This window comes from Eptatretus burgeri, chromosome 7 (genome assembly GCF_056783735.1).
Source record: "Eptatretus burgeri isolate ZD-2024b chromosome 7, Ebu_testis_v1, whole genome shotgun sequence".
Classification (NCBI taxonomy): Eukaryota; Metazoa; Chordata; class Myxini; order Myxiniformes; family Myxinidae; genus Eptatretus; species Eptatretus burgeri.
The window spans coordinates 90,498,524-90,523,306 of NC_140967.1; the positions used below are offsets into that span (position 1 = coordinate 90,498,524).

Genomic DNA, 24,783 nt, shown 5'->3' on the forward strand with positions numbered 1-24,783 from the left:
GTTCCATATGGATATTGTATTATAGAGTGTATAAAATAGATTATGTTTTAACGATGGGAAGATGGGTTAGGTTTTTTAAAAGGGCTACCGCTTTTTTCACAATATATAAATGGTTAAACCAAGTATTAATCAAACTAAAGAGTGGAGAAAATCTCAGTCTTGGTATATAAATGGAAAACATAATGAATGTGAAAAATATCAAATAAGTCTTATTGAAAAAAATAACTAAAACAAAGGTAAATAAAACAAATAAGCGAATTAATTTAAAAACTAGTAAGTTAGAGGATGTAAAGAAAAAAATGAATATCCTTGAATGGACTGAAAACTTTGATGGTTATCAATTGAACAATGAAAAAACAATTTACTATAATCTCAAAATGATATGTGGCTCAGGAGGTGGCCAGATGAGAGCATTAAGAGAAGTTTATCATTTCGTAATGGCACAAAAGGGGTATCTTCAAAAATATAAAGATTGAAATGTTTTGTTTGTCAATATTTTAGATGGGGATTATTGTGCAAAGAAAATTAAACTATTGAAGGAATTTGAGAATGAACAAATCTTTATAAGTTCAATGAGTGAGCTGTTCAACCCCCAGGTGTTCAATTCAATGAGGTTCAACCTCCAAGTTAAAAGGGGAGACAAATAAATATACCTTGGGATAAAAAGGGGGATTTATTTTTAGGGAAAAAAAAATATGAATCGCTGAAAATCCCCCATTCATTTACATGGGGAAAAGTGAGCCAGAATCAGTATTCTTACCCTACATTATTCTTACCCTAGTCGTATATATATATGTATAAATATATATAAATATATATAAAAAATACATATATATATATAAAAATACATATATATATATATATATATATATATATATATATATAAAATGCATATATATATATATATAAATACATATATATAAAAATACATATATATATATATATAAAAATACATATATATATATATAAAAATACATATATAAATATATATATAAAAATACATATATATATATATATAAAATAAAAATATATATATATATATATATATATATATATATATATATATATATATAATAAAATATATATATATATATATATAAAAAAAAAATATATATATATATATATATATATATATACATATATGAAAATACAGAAATGAAAATACATATATATATGTATATATATATATATATATATATATATATATATATATATATATATATATATATATATATATATATATATATATCTACACAGTCATGCGCCGCATTACGACATTTTGGTCAACGACAGACCACATATATGACTATGATGGAGCTGAAAAATTCCTATCGCTTCATGATGTCGAAGCCGTTGTAGTGCTGCCAGTCGTTTAAAAGTACAGCATAGCACATACAATTATGTACAGTATATAATACTTGATAATGATAATAAACAACTACAGTGTGGCCCCGTTATAACGCGACCAATGAGGCCCATAAAATGTCATCGCGAAAAAAGCGGGGTCGCACTAAATCGGGATTCAAGGAAATCAGCGTTCAAACTGACCCAATGTTGATCTAACATCCTAAAACACTCCTATTTGACCCATTATTTGAACGTTTACCTTCATGCAAGTAAATTACCTTTGAATTAAAGAATCCCACGAATAAATCGTTGTTGTTACAGTGGAAATTAAAACACAAATTAGTTTTTGGTAAAGTTTTTTATTTTGTTAAAACATTCGCACTGTTCCAAAAATATATCACACAACTGTCAGGTGCTCGTTTCTTCATTTGTAAATCATAACATCGATGCAATGATTATTTATAAAATCCAAACGCTATTCATTCACCTTTCTATAATCGATGCGAGAGGAGATTGTAAGCAGCCGCAAACAACACACATGGCCGTCATGAACAGCACAAAGGTAAAACTAACGCGTCTTCCGTCTATCTTGGATGTGAGACAGTGGGACAAGATGTAGAGGTGGAAGACAATGATATTGATGATGCTGACCCTGAATAGGCTTAGGGCCTAGGCTTATGTGTGTGTTTGTGTCTTAGTTTTTTTAACAAAAAAGTTTAAAAAGTAAAAAAACAACAAATTTTTTTTTGTACAGCTGTACAATGCGTTTGTGTTTTAGGGTTAGGGTTATTACAAAAGAGTCAAAAAGTTTTTAAAAATTAAAAAGTTCATGAAGTAAAAAAGTTACAGTAAACCAAGATTAATTTGTTATTGAAGAAAGAAAAATATATTTTTTCTAAATTTAGTGTAGTCCAAGTGTACAGTGTTTATAAAATCGACAGTAGTGTACAGTAATGTCCTTGGCCTTCACATTCACTCACCACGAGCAACTTCCAGTCCTGGAAGCTCCATTCATGGTAAGTGCCCGATACAGGTGTACCATTTTTTATCTTTTATACTGTATTTTTACTGTACCTTTTCCATGTTTACATACGCAAATACTTACCATTGTGTTACAATTGCCTACAGTATTCAGTACAGTAACATGCTGTACAGGTTTGTAGCCAAGGAGCAATAGGCTATACCATATAGCCTCGGTGTGTAGTCGGCAATACCATCGAGGTTTGTGTAAGTACACTCTATGATGTTCGCACAATGACGAAATCGCTTAACGATGCATTTCTCAGAACGTATCCCCGTCGTTAAGCGGCGCATGACTGTATGCATAGGGGGCTGCAAAAGTAGGTATACAGTAAGGATTATACCAGTATTACCAGTATTATAATAGTGGTGCTGGGATTCATTTAATACTAGAATACTTGAACATTAATTTAATACTTGAACATTTGAGGGATTAATATGTTTATTATTGGTATGTTATTATTGATATGCTTGTATACTTATATAAGCATATCAATTTAAGTTGATCTGGACGTACATACAAGAAACAAGAATACATACAGCTCTCGAAAAAAATAAGAGACCACTCCAAAAAAAATTGAAATCAGCATCTCAACATGTATGGCAGCCATCCCATTCCAGTGTCTGTTGAATTCCAACACAGGCACACCTCATTCTACTGAGTGAGGTACTGATTAGGTGATCACCTGAAACGAATATTATTTAACAAGGAAAAGTATAAAAGCCACTACTGTGGTCATCACTATCCTCTTGCAATACGACCAGCTGGATGGCAAAAACAGTGCTAGTAGTACCTCAAAAGTAATTGGAATAAAAAAAATAACAATTGACCATGCCAAAAGTGTTGAAAAGAAAAGTTTTGAGTGAGGAAAAGAAAAGTTTTGAGTGAGGAAAAGAAAAGTTTTGAGTGAGGAAAAGAAAAGTTTTGAGTGAGGAAAAGAAGGGTTCAATTCTGGCTTTACTGGCAGAGGGATACAGTGAGTGTCACGTTGCTTCCATCCTTAAAATTTCAAAGACGGCGGTTCATAAGAACAAGGTCAAACAGCAGACATTGGGGACAACAAAGCTACAGACTGGCAAAGGGCGAAAACGACTTTCCACTGACCGGGATGACCGCCGACTCATTTGAATGTCACTCAACAACCGTAGGATGACATCGTGACCTACAAAAAGAATGGCAAACGGCAGCTGGGGTGAAGTGCACGGTGAGGACGGTTCGAAACAGGCTCCGAGGGGCAGGGCTGAAGTCGTGCAAAGCTAGAAAAAAGCCCTTCATCAATGAGATGCAAAGAAGAGCCAGGCTGAGGTTTGCAAAAGACCATAAGGATTGGACCGTAGAGGACTGGAGTAAGGTCATCTTCTCTGATGAGTCCAATTTTCAGCTTTGCCCAACACCTGGTCGTGATTATGGTTAGACGGAGACCTGGAGAGGTCGAGAAGCCACAGTGTCTCGCACCCACTGTGAAATTTGTTGGAGGATCGGTGATGATCTGGGGGTGCTTCAGCAAGGCTGGAATCGGGCAGATTTGTTTTTGTGAAGGACTCATGAATCAAGCCACGAACAAGGTTGTCCTGGAAGAACACTTGCTTCTGCTTGGAACACTGCTCTGACAATGTTCCCCAACTCTGAGGATTGGTTTTTCCAGTAGGACAATGCTCCATGCCACACAGCCAGGTCAATCAAGGTGTGGATGGAGGACCATCAGATCAAGACCCTGTCATGGCCAGCCCAATCTCCAGACCTGAACCCCATTGAAAACCTCTGGAATGTGAAGATGGATGGTCACAAGCCATCAAACAAAGCCAAGCTGCTTGAATTTTTGCGCCAGCAGTGGCATAAAGTCACCCAACAGCAATGTGAAAGACTGGTGGAGAGCATGCCAAGACGCATGAAAGCTGTGATTGAAAATCAGGGTTATTCCACAAAATATTGATTTATGAACTCTTCCAAAGTTAAAACATTAGTATTGTGTTGTTTAAAAATGAATATGAACTTGTTTTGTTTGTATTATTTGAGGTCTGAAAACACTGAATCTTTGTTGTTATTTTGACCAGTTGTCATTTTCTGCAAATAAATGATCTAAATGACAATATTTTTATTCCGAATTTGGGAGAAATGTTGTCAGTAGTTTATAGAATAAAACAAAAATGTTCATTTTACTCAAACACATACCTATAAAGAGTAAAACCAGAAAAACTGATAATTTTGCAGTGATCTCTTAATTTTTTCCAGAGCTGTGTATATATATATATATATATATATATATATATATATATATATATATATATATATATATATATATATATATATATATATATATACACATACATATATAAAGATATATATATATATATATACACATATACAAAGATATAAATAATATATATATATATATATATATATACATATACATATACAAATTATATATACCAGTACGTGCCCGAAAATAAATAAATAAATAAATAAATAAATATTCCAACCGTGAGCAAGAAACAACCACACAGGCCGTTTCTTCGCTCTCGCGTGCCTGTACGTGCATGGTGTGGAAGTTCGCATATCAGTTATGATGATTCGCAATTTAGGTTTTAATGGCCAATTATTCAATTAGCGCAAACGTATTTTACCTTTTCGCAATGTCGTCGCAACGAAAAACAAAAAAAGAAGAGAAGAGAGAAAAAAATTTACTTCCTGGTTTGGAGCATACCAGCACACTGATGTTACCGAAATGTATGCACCGTCTTATATGAAAACGATCATAACTTGGGCCATTGTGTTTATCTATAAATGCGCATAAGAAATCGAGAAATTATTTGAATACATGAAGTCATCACTCTCCAGAAGCCCGTGCGTTGTAACCCGTAACGGGGAACGCGGCTGTGCTTCCCTTCCCCATCGGCCACGCCCACACAATAACGTGTCGTCATTGGTTTGGTAAATAAATGGCCATAACTTGGGAAGCACTTGTCCGATTAATATCAAACCTTGAAAAGGCACATCCTCAGGTCCCCAGCAATATATATGGCAAGTTTCAATTAGATCGGACCAGCGGTTGTCGAGAAACAGCGGTCACAGACACACACACACACACACACACACACACACACACACACACACACACACACACACACACACACACACACACAGCTGGAATTATATATATATATATATATATATATATATATATATATATATATATATATATATATATATATATATATATATATATATATGTAGCCTGGTGTTGGCTTAGTGGTTAGGGTGGCGGCTTGGGATCCCAGGGTCCTGAGTTCAAGCCCCGTTGGCTGCTGAATTAACACCAGGGGGTTGACTCAGGCTGTCATCCATCTGAGGTCGGCGAAGTGAGTACCAGTGTACTGGTCCCGGTGTATGCCCCGGTTAGAATAGGTATACCATATCCCTGTGTGTCGTAAGAGGCGACCAGGGTTGGCGTCAGGAAGGGCATCCGGCCATAAAACATTGCCTCAAGAAAAAGCCTAACCCCTGCACAGCAGGGAAAAATGGCTGTAAAAACGGTCATATATATATATATATATATATATATATATATATATATATATATATATATATATATATATATATATATATATATATATATATATATATATATATATATATATACACATACAGAACCAGTCAAAAGTTTGGACACACCTACTCATTCAAGGGTTTTTCTTGATTTTTATTATTTTCTACATTGCAGAATAATAGTGAAGACATGAAAACTATTAAATAACACATATGGAATTATGTCCTAACCAAAAAAGTGTTAAACAAATCAAAATATATTTTATATTTTAGATTCTTCAAAGTAACCACCCTTTTCCTTGGTGACAGCTTTGCACACTTGGCATTCTCTCAATCAGCATCATGAGGTAGTCACCTGCAAGCTTTTCCACGAACAGGTGTGCCTTGTTAAAAGTTAAGTTGTGGAATTTCTTTCCTTCTTAATGCGTTTGAGCCAATCAGTTGTGTCGTAACAAGGTAGGGTTGGTATACAGTAAATAGCCCGATTTGGTAAAAGACCATTATTTTGTCTGTACTGTTGTAGTCAATATTATGGCAAGAACAACTCAACTAAGCAAAGAGAAACGACAGTCCTTAATTACTTTAAGACATGAAGGTCAGTCAATCCGGAAAATTTCAAGAACTTTGAAAGTATCTTCAAGTGCAGTCGCAAAAACCATCAAGTGTTATGATGAAACTCGCTCTCATGAGGACCTCCACAGGAAAGGAAGACCCAGAGTTACCTCGACTGAAGAGGATAAGTTTATTAGAGTTACGAGAACGAAAAATCGTCAATTAACTGCACCTCAGATTGCAGCCTAAGCAAATGCTTCACAGAGTTCAAGTAACAGACACATCTCAACATCAACTGTTCAGAGGAGACTGCGTGAATCAGGCCTTCATGGTCGAATTGCTGCAAAGAAACCACTACTGAAGGAGACCAATAAGAGACTTGCTTTGACCAAGAAACATAAGCAATGGACATTAGACTGGTGAAAATCGTGTCCTTCGGTTTGATGAGTCCAAATTTGAGATGTTTGGTTCCAACCTCCGTGTCTTTATGAAATGCAGAGAAGGTGAACGGATAATCCCCCACCCGTGTTAATTCTAGTTTTCTTTTTTCAGGTAAAGCAGAAGAGATATTTTGTTTTAACTTTTGAGGGAGGAGGGGGAAAATTATTGAGCAGAGGGTCCAGTGGTAACAGTAAACAAAATAAACAGAGCGAAAACGAGGCAGAAAATGGAGGGGAAGCACACTTGATGATCACAGGTTGGCCCGACTGAACGCAAGACAAACAAAATGATTCAACACAGCAGGACACGGTTTGGGACAGAAAAGTTGAAGAAACACAAAGAACAAAAGAGGAATAACTGGAAGAGCACGTGGTGGAGCACATACCTCCACCATGCAATGGCTGATCCAGTGGAACATATTGGGCCCAATAGATTTTTGACATATCATGCCATATATCGTTTTTTCCCGATCTCCTAATCACTTAAAAAAAAAAAAAACTCCTGTATCCAGATCTTCACCAAAATCGAATCAATTTGTCCTCATCACACACCCAACCTGCCCATCAAATTTCATCCAAATCCGTCTACAACTTTTTTGAGTGGCGAGATAAAAATGAAACAGCAAAGCACAATGCAAATGGTCAGAGGAACTTAGCTGAGAAGAACTGTTAGGAGAAAGCACCGATCAGTCATCCACGTGCGTCAATCCAAATGCACACCCAACAGTGGTGTGACCAACACCAGACTCCAACGGCCTTAACACTTTCCATTTCAGCTCCAGACTGATGCTTTTGGCACAATTACCAATATGGCAGCGAACAGAACAGGAAGAAAAACACGCGTGTTGATTGGTTGACAGACGACACACTCTGATTGCCTGCCAGCGATGTCAACACGCAGTCGTGTTTACGGTTGATGTGGTCATTGTGGTGGGTTTAAACTTGTAACTTGACTCGCTTGATGTAAAAAAAAAATTAGATAATTAAAAATGAATTTTTATTTTGTGCTGAAGCGAATCCACGCAAAGCGGGTAACGCAGCATCACCATATTATAAAATATATTACATAAATATTATAAAATATGTTACTTCAAATCTTTGGCTTTGACTTTGTCCCTTATCACTGCAGCAAACCTTTGGCCCACCTGTCGCTTATTACAATTTCCCCGTGAAATGTGACCATGAATTTTTTTTTTTTTTAATGTCCTGGACATTACAAGGACAGACACAAAAATAGGTACAAAATCGGAATGGCCGTGAGCACGGTAAAGTCGAAACCCACAACTGCAATCACTGACAACCAAGTTCACAGACACCGATGTAATTTTTATTTTTGCATTGAACTCATTAATGCTCAGAGCTTGTACTTAAATCACATGCAGAACAAAGACGTAAGGAGACAGCAGTGTTCTTCAACATGACTTACAACAAAAGTAGACTATCGACAAATGAACAGAGCAATATGGGATTTGAACCTGGGTTCCAACTATCTTGGAGCCAAATCAATACAGGTGGGAATGCAAGATAGGCCAACCCATGGACATGTGTAAACCCATCTGGAACCGAGTGTCTATGTGAGCTCAAATAGTAGAAGAAAAGAAATTGTTCAGCGCCTTACCGAATGGAGTATCTTGAATATTTGAGGTGAAAAGGTTTCTGTGGGTGGATAAATTTCAACTGCAAACAGAGGAAACGTGACCACAACCAATTTATTAGCAGTACACATTTTGCAAAAATAATTTAAAAAAAAAAGTATACATATACACTGAAATGCTCCTAACTGCAACCAATGCCATGATGATGTCATCACGCCGGCATCATGCCTGCAAACCCACAAGGGCATCTAGCAATTCATGAATGCAAAGTCAAAGGCAGTCACCAAGCAGATGAATAACAAAGCTACCGACCAAGTTTTACCCTTATTGGGGCTCATCAGGACAACATATCTCTGTTTCATCCACTTGGTGACTTTTGCAGCCTTTTTGGCTTATACACTGGCTAATGATGCCCCACTGACTGACTAGTGAGGCCAGATTGTATTTGGGCCCAACAAGTGTCATGTACCATATGGACACAATGTGTTACATCCACCAATACATTCCCCGACTGCTTAATGACAATAATGATGCTCCTTGGTTGTGATTGGTAGATGTAACGCATTGTGTTCATGTGGCAGATGGCACTGGTTGGGCCCAAATACAATCTGGCCTCACTAGTCGGTCAGTGGGGCATCATTAGACAGTATATACTGAAGATAGTTTATTTTTATAATTAATGAAGAATATGATTGGAGTAACTGTAGGGGTGCAGACCTGGTGTGGGTGGTCGGTGCTGTTTCTGATGGGCACCTTCAAGGTGCATCGGGTGCCCACAGGGATGGAGTTAAAATGGAAAATGTCCTGCGCCAAGTACACATCACCAACATGACACCTGTGCACACATAGCACCACAAAGCATTACACACCCTCCAAGCAAGGCCTTCATAAATTTGAACAAATATGAAGATAAGATCAATGAAGATATGTTGCGGGTGCGTCTGCGTCGTGTTGCTCGCATGTGTTGCGTCTGTACGCCGAGCTGGTTTCGCAATTATTGGGGCTCATCGGTGCAACATATCTACATGCGTTTGCATCTGTCTTTTTCTGCATAATCTGGATAACACTGATCAAAGATCTTTTGAAAGTATCCATGCAGTTGTCCAAGAGCTTCTGACCATCTCATCTTGGAACCATTTTACTGCATCTTCTTTCCAGTTTCGGTCCAACAGGGTGTTCACATTCCTGGACTCATGGACTACCCATTACCAAGACTTACAGTAGCATAATCACTTACCAAGGTTCATGACATTTACCACATTGGGCTAACTGCGCACACATTTTTTTTCCTTTTGAAAGCCCTTTTTATTTTTTTTTTAAGTAGCAAAGCACACAGACAGATGGTAAACAATACTTTTGGTTTTTTTTCCCCTCGACAATTTGATGCATGTCAAGCAAAAGTGAAACGATAAAAAAATGAATTGATTAACAATTTTAAAAAATGGACAATTTTTGTATCCGAGTCAAAAATGATGCAATAGATGACAACAATTCTCCACTATATTACGAAACACAAACAATTGATCCGCTATGTCCACACAGCGATGGTCGCTTCCAGCAAGCTCGGGAATCTGGATACGGAGCAAGGACTTTGGTTCAACATCGTAATCAAATCAAAGATCACCGCAAATGGCAATACATAATAATTCCCAAAATAACCTTTTCCTTGGAAGTACATTCCATGAAGTAAAGTCAACGCCCTTAATGGGCTTGCATTTCTGCTGCCATCTCATTTACGACTATGGAATGCAGTGATGGAAATGGAATGGGAGCATTTATCAGGCCTTGTACAACTTGCTCAGTTATTTATGCTTTCTCAATATATAATTAATAAGTGCTCTTTTGAGCACCTGTAGCCTTCCATCCCCAGAGTAATGTCGAAATGCTGAGCGAGCCAAGTAAGTGTTAAGTGATGACAATGGAGAAACAAAACTGTTTACTGTACAAACTGGCAGGCCTGCGATGGCATCCTTCCAGCAAAATCATTTTACTTACACCAAAGTCAAGGGATTTGAAAGACAAAACCAACGACAACAGATCAGAAGCACTCATCTGCATAAAGTTCGTTTTTTTTTAAATGACAAAGCTGCAAAGATCACAGAGCACAAGGTGGATTTGCAGAACGACTAGAGAAAAAGCACTGCAATAGGCATCTCTGCAGACAATGCAAATTGTTGTCCACCTCTCCAAGTCCAAGATATTTGCTTAACGATACTCCAATTGGCTCTCACCTCCCACTTTAGGCCTCACCTACGCATTGTCTTCCATTTTACTCTCTTTTCCAGTCCTTTGAAATAACAGCTCAGGTTAACGACGAGAAACAAACATTCGACACACTCAATCGACGTCTGGTTGGCCCGAGATCGACACACATCTCATTATTTTTGTTCATGTAATTTTAGACCTCTTCCATCCCACTCCCTCTCCCTATTGAGGTCTTCCAATCGCTTCATCCAAATTAAAAAAAAATAATCCAGGATAGCCAAACCGCACACCAAACCTTCCCAGCGTTGTCACGCAGACTATACCGTGTACTTGGCATTCCGAGGTTTGACGTAGGTTGGGAATCTAAGGAAGGAATCCGAGGTTGAGCAGAAACCGAGGAAGGAAACTGAGGTCGAGGATGAGATGGAATGGTTCTTGTGGTTCTTGCTGATGTTCCAGCGACACCTTCTGGTTCCGCAAAGGACTGGAACACAAGAAACCGGCAAGATATTGCACCCGGGAAAGACACTGTACAAAAGGAGGTTAATACCTTCACCGGAAGACCTTCACACAAAACATGGACTTTACTGAAATATTAAAAGGACAACACTGTCCAAAAATAATTAATTACACCCAAATTTGCCCTTATCTTTCTGAACGGCCCAAAGCAAATAGTGCATTGTTGTCCAAATGACCGTCACCCAACATTTGGAACCAAAGAAAAACCATCGATTCGAGTAAACTTCTTGGATGTAGAAAGATTACTGTCCCCCATACAAGATACAAGAATGGGGTGGTTGGGATTATACATTTTAAAAGGAAAAATGCGCATCCAAACAAAAAAAGGAAGTAGATATACTGTGCTAATCTCGTAATAAACAAGCAAGAGCAGATCTTGTGTTAGGGCAAGGTTTCACCTGCTTACAGGAGAGATTCCTCAAGCCAATAGACCCCAAGCCTCGGCACGTGTCCGCATTTATTCCCGATGAGACAATTTGTTTCCGGTCACATGCCGGTGCGAGAGGTCGATTGAGGAGTGTTTTTATTTTGCTGAACCTTAAGCAACAAATAAATGCCAATCACATCATCGAAGGTTTGCTCTGCTCTTTTTATTATTTACTTATGATCTGGTATCGTATGTGTGGGGATGAGCAAGGGTGTGTGTGTTCGTCATTGTTTTTGTGTTTATGGGGCAAAAACATGGCTGGGCTTGTGTCCATGAAGGACATAGTGGCATGTGGGCTGCATGAATGGTGGAGTTTCTGTTGGGTGTTGTGCATATGTGGTTGTGGTGTCGGATTGGTGATGTGATGCACATTGGTGATGTAAAAAAAATTGCTCATAAATTTATCCAGCTGACATGTCTGAACTAAGAAAAGGTTTAACTTTCAGTTTCACCCCTGAATCCATACCTGTGGCCCTGATTGTTGCTAGTGTGGATTCGGCCATTACCAACCTCCCGGTGGAGGAGAAAACAATCATCACGACAGGCGTTTCAGACCACTGGGGCCTTCCTGCACATGAACAAATCCAAACCTAATCTCTTTGTGCTGGAACTGGCGGCGATGAAAAGTCTGAGAAATAGGAACGATTTGATCTTTGCAGCAGCAGACAACGGCAGGGCAGTAGTAACTACAAGGGCACTCAGTCGAGCACATACCTCCGCCACGTAATGTCTGATCTACGAGAACATATCGGGCACAATACATTTTTGAAATACCGTGTTATATATCGTTTTTGGCCCTATCCCTCAATGGTGAAGAATCACTTGAAGAATTAAATAATTCTCGTATCCAGATCTGAAATCGGATCTTCACCAAAATCGAATCAATTTGTTGTGCTCACACACCCAACCTGTCTGCCGAGTTTCATCCGAATCCATCTACAACTTCTAGAGATATCGTGCTATATACAGTTTTTGGCCCTGTCTCTCAATGGTGAAGAATCACTTCAAAAATTCTCGTAGCCAGGCCCGGATCCGGATCTTCACCAAAATCTAATCAGTTCGTCCATGTCACACACCCAACCTGCCCACCAAATTTCATCTGGATCCGTCAGCAACTTTTTGAGGTATCCTGCACACAAAGTAACAGACAAACAAATTGCCAAACAGACAGACAGGGGTGAAAACAACCTCCTTCCACTTTTGGGGGCAGAGGAAACTAGAACTGCCACTTTATAACTGCAGGCAGTGATGATCGGGTTACCGAGATATCCCACTTTGATCGGACACTTGACCCTGACCAATAACATTTAATATTATTCAATTGAATTCAGAATGAGATTAAAAGAAATTCAATTCAATTCAAATCAAATGGAAGACCAAATACTGTTGGTACAGTCCTGCATTGGAGTCATCAGAAGGAATCCGAACAGGCAAAAATCAAAAATGCAGTCATCAGGAGGAACCTGGATAGGATTCAGGTTTCACCTGCTACTCCTCCACCCTCACACCCATTAAAGTGCAGCCAAGTGAGCCTCATTCAAAAAACAAAAAGTGAAAAAGAACCCAGATCAAAAAAACAAATAATTCTGGCTGCCAGACGATCCGTCCAATCAGGTTGAAATTTAAAACGTATGCATTCCCAATCACTACGAGTTGATGTAGAGCGCATAACTCCACCACCATCCTTGATGTTGCCGGTGGGTGTCTTGGATCTCACTGTCGGGCAAAGAAGAATTTCGTCTCTCAAGGGATACTGGATACCATAAACCAGTCGCATCACAAGGCTTAATAGAAGAGCTGAGCTGTTCAGGGAGTTGAGGCCAAAACTGTACGTGCGCCAAGGGTGGACAAGGAGGCCGATGTGCGAGAAATCTGTGAGAGGTTAGAGCATCACTTGTGTTTAGGTGATTCTCATCCTGCTTACAGGGGAATTCAAGCATTGCGTTCCTCCAAGCCTGTCCCTCGGTGTACTACAGTGAGAGCGGAGTGTGGTGGGCTCTTGACAAAGGAGTCTGAAGTGAAGGCCCGCTGGGCCGGTTACTTTAGGCAGCTGCACCAGGTTGATCCACCAGCTGTTGAATTGGATGTCTGGAGTGGTAATATGCCTATTGCTGACCCTCCAATCAACTGTGATCCACATTCGTTTGTGGAAACACAGGCTGCGGTGAACTGGTTGAAATGAGGTAAAGTTCCTGGTATTTGTGGCATTTATGCTGAACTTCTCAAGGCTGGTGGAAATGCTGTACTTGTGTCGTTGCATGCAGTTCTGTGCTCTGCCTGGAACACAGGCATCATCCCAACTGACTGGAAGAGGGGCATTGTTGTCCCTCTCTGGGACGGGAAGGAGAGGGGGAGATTGGGACGACACTCTGTGCAGAGCGTTGGTGCTGCTTAAGCAGTCTCCTTGGCTATTGGGCACAATCCTGGATGGGTCGCCACTCCGACACAGGATACCAGCAAGCTGGCACTCATTTTGCCGACTCCGGAAGAATGACAGTCCGAGTTAACCCCACCTGGTATTCATTCAACACCTGAGTGGGATTTGAACTCAGGACCATAGGATCCCAAGCCCACCACTCTAACATTAAGCCAACACCAGGCATAAAGGGAAGGGTCATCACCAGGACTGCAACAACTACCGAGGGGTAATGCTGCTCTCAGTACCGGATAAGGTCTTTGCTCGAATAATTATTGACAGGGTTCACCACCACCTGCTTAAGTACCAGCACCCAGAGTATTCAGGCTTTACACCAAAGAGGTCAACGACTGACCATATCCTTGCTCTTCGGTTCCTCACCGAACGCAGACGAGAGTTTCGGCAGGGGCTGCTTTGCAGCCGATGTTAATCTCAGCAAAGCGTTCGATTCAGTGAATCGGGATGCCCTCTCGAGGATTCTTGGTCTTCGTGGGGTGCCACCAAAATTGATCAATCTGATGGCTGAACTATACTTTGGTATTGAGAGTGCTATAAGATGTGGTGAAAGATGTACGAGTGCTGTAAGATTATTTCCAGTTGTTACTGGAGTTTGTCAGGGGTGTGTACTGGCCCCCACACTTTTCAGCACTTGTATGGATTGGATTCTGGGGAGGATATCGGAGAGATCAAGCTGTGGTGCATCGATTGGGAATGTCAATATCTCTGACTTTGATTTCGCAGACGATGCAGTCATTTTTGTGGAGACTGGATATCCTTTTGACGGCCTTCGAGGTGCTGAATGAGGAGTCGGAGCCGCTGGGATTGCGGGTTTCCTGGGCCAAAACTAAGATCCAGGCTTTCAACGGCATATTGGGTGCTGCAATCTTGTCTGTACCTGTTTATGGTGAGGATGTCGAGGTCACGGAGAGATTCACTTACCTTGGCAGTGATATTCAGGTCTCTACTGGCTGTGAGCCAGAGGATAGTAGACCTCTGTGTCAGGCCTGGGGCATCACGGATTCACTGGATATTGGGGAGTGGCACTGTCGGTACCTGTGCAGGACGACGAAAGTCCGACTCTTCTGGTCCTTGGGGCTTCCAGTCTTACTCAACGGATGTGAGACTTGGACACTGACCAGGGATCAGAGATGTAGAATTAATTCCTTTGGTACCAGGTCTCTTCGGAGAATTCTTGGTTATCGCTGGTCGGACTTTGTGTCCAATGAGCGGTTGCTGAGAGAGACTCAAATGAGATTTGTTACCTGCATAATCCGTGAGCATCAGATGTGGCTGTATGGACATGTGGTTCGTTTTCATGATACTCACCCTGCTGACCAGATTCTCTCACTGAGGGAGTCTCGTGAGTGGAGGATGCCAATGGGCCGACCATGTGCCTCGTGGTTGTAGCAGGTTGATCAGCAACTCGAGGAGATGGGGATGGGCCAGGCATCTTTCTGGGAGATGGCCAGATGGAGGCCCTGGAGTACTGACGGAAAGTGGATGAAGTGACGCGCTGCTCCCATACTTGACCTGACCTGATTACTCGATCATAATTGTGAAGTTTCACGTCAATCAATGATGTGGTTCAAGAGGAGGATTCAAAAACACACACACACACACACACACACACACACACACACACACACACACACACACACACACACACACACACACACACACACACACACACACACACACCCACACACACACACACACACACACACACACACACACGTCCTCAAAGCCTGCTCTTCTGCTCTTGCTCACCCTCTCTCTGTTCTATTCACCCTGTCATTTGCCCAAGGTCATCTGCCATCTGCTTGGAAATCTGCTAACATCACTGCCCTGCATAAAAAAGGTGCAAAAACAGATCCCTATAACTACAGACCAATCAGCCTTCTCCCAATTATCAGCAAGGTGATGGAATCCATCATCGCTTCAGACATGAAATCCTTCCTCTTCTCCAATGGCTTGATTTCCAATCATCAATTTGGTTTCAGACCAGGTCACTCTACCCTGGATATGCTGCTTCTGCTTTCCCATCAATGGATGGAGGTCCTCAATGCCAGACAGGAAATCCGAGCCGTATCCCTGGACATATCACGTGCTTTTGACACAGTCTGGCACCCTGCACTACTCACCAAACTCTCTTCCCATGGTATTCAAGGCCATCTCCACTCATGGCTCGCAGACTTCCTCTCCTGTCGCAGTCAACGTGTGGCCCTAAATGGAGTTCTTTCATCCCCTCTTCCTGTGCAGGCTGGAGTTCCTCAAGGTAGCGTTCTGGGCCCTGTTCTTTTTCTGGTTTTCATCAATGATCTCTCGGACTCTCTGGAAAATCCTCTATTTCTCTTTGCCGACGACTCCACTCTCTGCCGTACCATCTGTCATCCCTCAGACCGGCAAGCAGCAGCTTCTTCGCTCACTGCAGATCTGGATAAAATCACAAACTGGTCCAACACGTGGAACATGTCTTTCAATCCAGACAAATCTCACACTCTCACTATGTCTCTTCGAAAGGACCGTTTACAAAACCCCCCATCCACTTTCTCAACAATCCTCTGGAAGAAGTCTTTTCTTTCAAGCTTCTAGGTCTCACTATCTGCCATGACCTTTCCTGGGAAAGTCACATTTCCAACCTCGCCTCAAAAGCCAGTCGCCGACTGGGAATCCTCCGTCGTGCTAAGTCCTTCCTCGGCCCTCTTGAGCTCCTGACCACTTACAAAGCTTTTGTCCGTAGCCTGATGGAGTACTGCTCTCCCCTCTGGGCTGGTGCTCCTGCCTCCCACCTTTCTCGGCTTCACGCTGTCGAAACCAGGGCATTTAAGATCATCGGCATCTCCCGCAATGAAGCTGAGTCTTTGGGCTTCTCACTCAATGGTTGGTCGGTGGTCTTTCTGTCTTCTACCGACTCCTCTCCAGCCTTGCCCCCCCTGCTCTCTCTGCGATTTGTCCCCACCACATTTCCACAGGGCGTTCAAGGTCCGCCAACAACCCCCTTCTGGTAAAACTACCAAAATCACGAATCACTGCTCATCTTCACTCTTTCATTCCTCTTTTTTCCCGCCTTTGGAATAAACTTCCTCACTCTATTCTTTCCCATTCTTCCCTCCAGGCTTTCAAAACAGCTGTTCACCACCACCTCTTATCTTCCCCCATCCAAATCCTCGATCTTTTCTTTCCCTGATAATCCACCCAAGCCCACTTCCTTCATTTCTCCTGCTTTCCTTCCTGAAAGTCCCTGAAATGTCCATCTTCTCTTTGCCATGTTCCCCGTCCCATCCCCATCCCTCTCCCTTCCACAGTTCACCTAATGTGTCTGTTCCCCAATGTTTTGTCCCTTCCACTCCCGCCCCTCTTGTCTCATGCCTCCTTGCTGTGAGTTGTGTGTTAGCTCTCATACGAGCCTCGACCAAGGTATACAAAAAAAAAAAAAAAGAGCAGTCCATTGATGCAACGAGCGTTTGTTGCTGAAGGTTCAGCAAAATAAAAACTCCCCTCGAATGACCTCTCGCACCGGCACGTGTCCGTAAATTAGTTGTCGCCTCAGGAATAAAAACAGACACGCACCAAGGTTTGGGATTTATTGGCCTGAGAGATGCCCACTGGGAAGCGGATGAAATGTCACCACAGACCAGATCTGCTTGTCCTTGTTTATTACTACATTAGCAGAGTCAATGTAGTTTTTTTTTTTTCTTTCATTTTTTTGGTTGGATGCACCTTTATCCTTAAATAAATAAATTAATAAATCACTTCTGTTCCAAAAACAGTCAAACTAGAAGGGCACTAAGGAGAGCGCATACCTCCGTCAAGCAATGCCTGATCCACGAGAACATATCGGGTCCAACACATTTTTGAAATATCATGCTCTACAGCACGAAATCATTTTTGGCCCAATCTCTCAATGGTGAAGAATCACTTTAAATAATAAATAATTCTCGTATGCAGATCTTCAGATCTAATGGATTTGGATCTTCACCAAAATCAATCAATTAGTCCTTGCGACACACCCAACCTGTCCACCATGTTTCATCCGAATCCGTCCCCAACTTTTTGAGATATCCTACTATATATCATTTTTGGCCCTATCTCTCAATGGTGAAGAATCACTTAAAATGCAGTCATCAGGAGGAACCTGGATAGGATAGGAGGAACTTCAAAAATTCTAGTAGTCAGATCCTGATCCAGATCTTCACTAAAATCTCATCAATTCTTCCTTGTCACACACCCACCAAGTTTCATCCAAATCTGTCCACAACTTTTTGAGATATCCTGCACACAAACAAATAGCCAAACAAACAGACAAACAGACAGACAGGAGTGAAAAGACAACCTCCTTCCACTTTTGGTGACAGAGGTAAATATCTTGAATTCATGGTGATACAACCTTCTCTACAAATAATGTTGGTGGTGAAAGCTAATTGTACAATCAATAAAGCACAACATTTGAAGACAAAAAAGCGAATCAGTCACGTGGTGGAGCAGAGTACCTCGGCAAAGAGCTGTATCTGCTTTCCATTTACTTTCCCACGACTCTGTGCTTGGCCCTTCAGGTCCCAAAACTGGGTGTACCTCCCAACCTCCCTGGGTAAAAAAGCAACTGGGACCTGCAAAGATCAATAATCGATCCGTTAGTCTACCACCTCTGATCACAAAAATACAGGCCATCATGCTTCATGACCAATAAACAAATTGAGAGAGGTGTGCATCTCCGCAACATTACCCTTCCAATGGAGCCAGGCAGGAGGTTTCCCGACAAAGACCGCAGATGAAAAACGTTGTACGAGACGGTGTTGACCTTCCCTCCGTTTTCCAAATCCTGACACACAAACAATAATAATAATATTTTTTTGTAATAAAAAAAAGTCATCATTCTTAAAGAAATTGTCTTAAACAAAGAATAAAAGTAAAACAAAAACAATTGTCACTCAATGTACCAACCAAAATGCCAAAGTACGACACCTAAACGCTTTGAGTAGAACAACACGGGGTGTTTCAAAAGAAACGGTGCAACTGACACAACACATCTTGTGCAAAAAGATGTCTTTCAGCGAAAAGTATTTATTGTCAAATACAACAAGATATATCAGAGGTAACAGAATATTTTACTTTGAAAACCCCAGAACAGTTGCAGCAAATTTAAAGCAATTGCTGAAGGTGCGACCGGTTCATTTGTGGGGGAAGTTGGACGCATCGACACACGTTTTGAAACGCTTGCTATAGTTCTTCAACCCGGATACCATGGATAGGCTCTGAAATGTTGGCTTTCAGGTCTTCTATCATCTGGGGATTATTTACATAGACTGTTTTTTTGAGCTTTCCCCCACAAATAAAAGTCTGGAAAGGTTGAGTCAGGAGAATGAGATGGCCATAAACAACACGAGATGATGCGATCTTCAAAAACTGCACTGAATAGATGCATCCTTGCATGTGCTGTGTGGGCTGTTGCACCATCTTGCTGAAATCATCCATCCAGTTTATCCGTTTCAGTTAGTTCGTTGAAAAACTGCTGGAAAATATCATGAATGTACACCACTGGTCAAAAGTTTGAGAACACCCCCATTTTTCCAGTTTTTACTGAAATTTAAGCAGTTTAATGTTTCAATGTACTCTGAAATTAAAGCATAGAACAAATAAACAATTGCAGATAAAAAAGAAATTATGGAATCGTTTTGTTGAACAAAATTTAACCTTAATTTTTGACTCATCAAAGTAGTCAACTTTTGCAGATATAACAGCCGAACATACTCGTGGCATTCTTTCCACAATGGAAATCAAATATTGTTCGGAAAGTTCTTCCCAAACACTGTTGCAGAAGTTCCCACAAATGTGTTGCACTTGTAGGTTTCTTTGCTTTCGCCCTTCTGTCCAGTTCATCCCAAACCAGCTTGATCGGGTTTAAGTCTGGAGACTGTGCTGGCCATTCCATGATTGGAAGCCTACTGTCTTGTTCTTTTCTTCTAAGGTAGTTCTGACATAGCCTGGAGGTATGTTTTGGGTCGTCATCTTGCTGTAGGATGAACCCCTGACCAACTAGGCATAGACCAGAGGGTATTGCATGGCGCTGCAAAATGCTGTGGTGGCCCTTTTGGTTCAGAGTGCCAGTCACTCTGTGCAAGTCGCCGACTCTGGATCCAGCAAAAGAGCCCCAGATCATCACACTTCCTCCTCCATGTTTGACAGTTGGTGTCACACACTGAGGATCCCTGCTTTCGCCTACTCAACGGTGGACAAAAACCCTGCGTGATGAACCGAAGATTTAAACTTTTGATTCATCGGTCCAGAAGACCTTCTTCCAGTTTTCAGTAATCCACTGGCGGTGTTTCATGGCCCAGGCAAGCCTCTTTTTCTTATTTTGCCATCTTAGCAATGGCTTTCTTACTGCCACTCGACCTGTCAAACCTGCAGCTTGAAGTCTTCTCTTCACAGTTAAAACTGAGACTTCTTTACTTCGACCAGTGTTAAGCTGTGCTTGAAGCTGCTGTCCTGTGAGCCACCTATCATGCAAGCTGTTGACTCTCAGAAACTTGTCTTCTGATTGTGTTGTGGCTTTGGGTCTGACAGAATTTCCTCCAGTTTCCAAGTGCCTTTTGATGGTGTAGGAAACTGTACTCACTGACACCTTGGATCCTTTGCAATTTCTCTAAAGGAAAGACCAACACTTTTAAGGGTTATAATGGTCTGTCTGTCTTCCTTTGTTAATTGTCTTTTTCTTGCCATTATGACAGCAATATACTACTTCCTGCAGTGCAATATTGTCTAAATAATGCTTCAGAGGTTGTAGCAACAGTCTGTTCCAACAATACTTTTGCACAGACAGAGGGTTTGTAACTAATCAACAAAAGTTGGGACACCTGTAGGAATTGTTTGCATCAACTTTCAAGGCTTAATTTACTTCCATTGCCACAGAACAGCTGCAGTTGCTAACCCATTACCTGTTCCCTGAAAGAGCCCTTTTTTAACAACTCTGAAATTTACATTATTTTTCAGTTATTGGTTACCTAAACTTTGTTTTTTTTAAACCTCTGGCAGTTTACCGCTTAGCTTTGTACCATTTCAGGCTATTCACTGAACTTGAACTGCTTAAATTTCAGTAAAAACAGGAAAAATGGGGGTGTTCTCAAACTTTTGACCAGTAGTGTACCGTTCGGAATTTATGGAACCTTGAAAAAAATATTGGTCTCATAACATGCCTTCTGGAAAGGTTACACAGTACACAGATTTTTAACTTCACCATTGAGGGTGGATGGAGGTTATATTTTCACACTTGTCTGTCTGAACAGGATATCTCAAAAAGTTGAGGATGGATTTAGACGAAATTGGTGGAGGTTGCGTGCGTGACAAGGACGAAACGATTAGATTTCGTTGAATATCCGGAGGAGGAAGGAGGGTGGGGTGCGAGGAGGGTGGGGTGCGAGGAGGGAGGAGGAAGGAGAATGGGGTGCGAGGAGGGAGGAGGGAGGAGCATGGGGTGCGAGGAAGGAGGAAGGAGGATGGGGTGCGAGGAGGGAGGATGGGGTGCGAGGAGGGAGGATGGGGTGCGAGGAGGGAGGATGGGGTGCGAGGAGGGAGGATGGGGTGCGAGGAGGGAGGATGGGGTGCGAGGAGGGAGGCCGGGGGGCGAGGAGGGGGGATGGGGTGCGAGGAGGGAGGGTGGGGCGCGAGGAGGGAGGATAGGGTGCGAGGAGGGAGGATGGGGTGTGAGGAGGGAGGATGGGGTGTGAGGAGGGAGGAGGATGGGGTGTGAGGGGAGGAGGAAGGAGGATGGGGTGGAGGATGGGGTGCGAGGAGAGAGGAGGAAGGAGGAAGGGGTGCAAGGAGAGGAGGAAGGAGGAAGGGGTGCAAGGAGAGGAGGAAGGAGGAAGGGGTGCAAGGAGAGGAGGAAGGAGGAAGGGGTGCAAGGAGAGGAGGAAGGAGGATGGGGTGCGAGGAGGGAGGAGGATGGGGTGTGAGGGAGAAGGATGGGGTGTGAGGAGGATGGGGTGTGAGGAGGATAGGAAAGGGTGGAGAAGGGAGGAAAAGGGTGGAGAAGGGAGGAAAAGGGTGGAGAAGGGAGGAAAAGGGTGGAGAAGGGAGGGAAAGGGTGGAGAAGGGAGGGAAAGGGTGGAGGTGGGAGGAGGGACCTGGCGTTGCCCGGCGATGCCAGGTACCTTTGCTAGTATAATAGAAAAGCTGTTATTTGGGGCAGACGAGGGTGAGGGATGAGGGGGAAAAAAACCATCACTGACAAACTGCAATCAGGTGGGATGAAAAAAAAGAAAAAAAAAAAGAATGGAATGCAAAGATGATCAAACCAACCTGAACATCAGCAGGACCTGTAGAAGAGAGGTACCACTTTGTTGTGGTATCGGCCTGATTCTCAAATTCAATTATTACTTCTGAAGGAAGTGCACAGTAAAGGGGAAAAGGGAAAAAAGAAGATACAAGAGAAAATGATGACAACAGGACAGCAATAACAGTTTACTCCCATTCTTTGACTTCACTTTCAAACAGAACATCAGCATTTAGACTTTGCAAGCACCGGAGAAAATAAAAGAGAAAGGGATGGATGATTGGTGGTCAAAGGAATGGTGACAGGCGACGACACAAGGCAACAATGGGGAGTGGATGGCAAAGCTGGCCCCAATCCCAATGGCAGAGTGGGTTGTGTTGGCGACGGTGGGTGGGGGGGTAAGCGATGGTTGGGCAGAGTATCGCGGTAGCGGGCAACAGCAAGGCAGGGCTCGGCAGAAGTGGGAGATGGCAGGGCAGGCCCCCGTGGCAGTGGGTGAAGGTGGACGTGGCCGGCAGAGTACGGGCTGGGCACAGGCTAGGCGGGCCCTGATGGCAGGGCAGGGGCCCAATGCAGTGTGTGATGGTAGGAGGGGGCTGGGTCCCCCGTTGGGGGTGACTGTGGGCCGGCGCAGGCCAGGGTGGGGGTGACTGTGGGCTGGTGCAGGGCAGGGAGGGGGGTGACTGTGGGTCGGCCGGCACAGGACAGGGTGGCGGGAGGGCCGGCCGGCGCAGGACAGGGCGGCGAGTGGGCCGGCCGGTGCAGGACAGGACTGCGGGTGGGCCGGCCGACGGGGCAGCCGGCACAGGACAGGGCGGCGGGTGGGCCAACCAAGCCCAAAGTGGCAGGCCCTCCAAGGCCAAAGCAGCAGCCCAGCTTGAACAGGCCAGCCATCACATGCATTTTCTGTCTATAAGTATTTAAAACCATGAAACAGGAAAAAAAAAGCCGGTAAGCGACATGGCTGCTCCCTCGAGATGGAAAGCTGGCCGACGCGACGAGCCGATATTCATGTACATGCTATCAATCAATTTAGCACAATAAATATGATTATCACAGCCCTCTTAGTTTGCGCCCAGAAACCCGCCTTGCGAAATTTCAGGCATGTTTCCAAAGCGACTCTAACAAATGGCAGCCCTGGTAATTCCATTTATCTATTCGCTAAAGATTTTATTTTTTTTATATGATGCTGTAAGACATTCTCCTTGGGCACAAAAAAAAAACAGGTCCCTCGGAGGTCCAGTTTCGGAGGTATTGATTTTTTTGTACAGTCCACAATAAGCGTACGATGTACGGTAAAGTATTTTAGCTGTTACTAAGCAACGGAGGTGTGCACAGCAACCATTCATTTTTGTGTACATGCTAGCCACATTGTACACATTTCACCCAAGTTTCATCAAAATCAGACTTTTTCTCTTATAGATATTCGCAATTAACCGTTTCTGAAATGTTCGACATGAACTCACCCAAAACCTATCTCCGCCTACAAATATTTTTTGTTAGGGCTGCAAATTGGCATGAAGGGAGCTAGATAGATTGCGTACAGAACTCTAAGCTTCGATTTTTCGATTTATTTATTTTTGATTTTTTTTTCGATATTTTGATCACTTTAAAGGGCCGTTGCTCGGGCCCGGGGTCCCATATTCGAAAGCACACAATTCCAGGAAATATTGGTCCGACCTACCAAATCTCATTGGAATCGGTTGAGTGGTTTAGCCCCAAGGCTTGACCAAAGTTTCGCGGACAGACAGACAGATGGAACTGTCCAGAATAAGGGTGCTCGAAGAGCAGCCAACAATCATATTTAACAAAAATTTTAAATCCATTTTATTTTTGAACAAAACTTCTTTCGTATTCCCAAATGGCATATGTGTTTGTGTGGTCTCCAAATATCCTCGTAATTAATGTACAAGTACACGACAAATGTCTGTCCTGACATGATTTATGTGCTCCTCCCCTCAATGAGCTTTGATCAATGCAAAATAAATAAATAAATAAATAAACGAGTATTTCCAAATTGTGCATGAAACAAAAGAACAGGCACCATACCTGATGATCGGCCAACAGGTGTTGAAGGGAAGAACAGGAGTGAACTGCATGGCTCAAGAGTGGAAATTGAGATTGGCACAGACGGGTTTACATCAGTTCGCGAGGGGCTCGACAGTTGAGGAGGCGGCTCCTCTTTCTTTTTCAGGGTATCGAGTGATTCTTTGAGCTTAACTGAAATAGTCTGAAATACAGATGAATGGGTGAAGGATGTGTCAATCTTAAAAACAGGTCTGCCATTTCCGAGTTGGAAAGGATGACATATGTGAGGTCAACATATCACAAGGAAATATTTAATATCAGTCCTAATCAAAATTTTGCAAAGTGCACATGTAAAAACCTTGTTCATAAGTGCACAAAGTCTAAATGTCACAAAAAAAGAGACACCATGTTATGG

General features: G+C 42.3%; 1 protein-coding gene across 12 annotated transcripts in view; it reads right to left on the minus strand.

The window, feature by feature from the left end:
• The window catches only part of PMEPA1 (prostate transmembrane protein, androgen induced 1), a 282,083-nt gene that overhangs the window by 156,335 nt on the left and 100,965 nt on the right, over positions 1–24,783 (minus strand). For all 12 annotated transcript variants that reach the window (XR_015060363.1, XM_085889548.1, XM_085889546.1 and 9 more), the window contains 7 exons: positions 24,390–24,570; positions 22,367–22,446; positions 18,792–18,887; positions 18,559–18,675; positions 11,030–11,190; positions 9,219–9,336; positions 8,525–8,583 (listed from right to left, as the gene is read on the minus strand). Coding sequence is in view for 11 of the 12 variants with exons in the window: in XM_085889548.1 (XP_085745674.1) it covers positions 8,525–8,583; positions 9,219–9,336; positions 11,030–11,190; positions 18,559–18,675; positions 18,792–18,887; positions 22,367–22,446; positions 24,390–24,570 (812 nt within the window). In the remaining variant the exon portion in view is untranslated. The remainder of the gene's footprint in view (positions 1–8,524; positions 8,584–9,218; positions 9,337–11,029; positions 11,191–18,558; positions 18,676–18,791; positions 18,888–22,366; positions 22,447–24,389; positions 24,571–24,783) is intronic.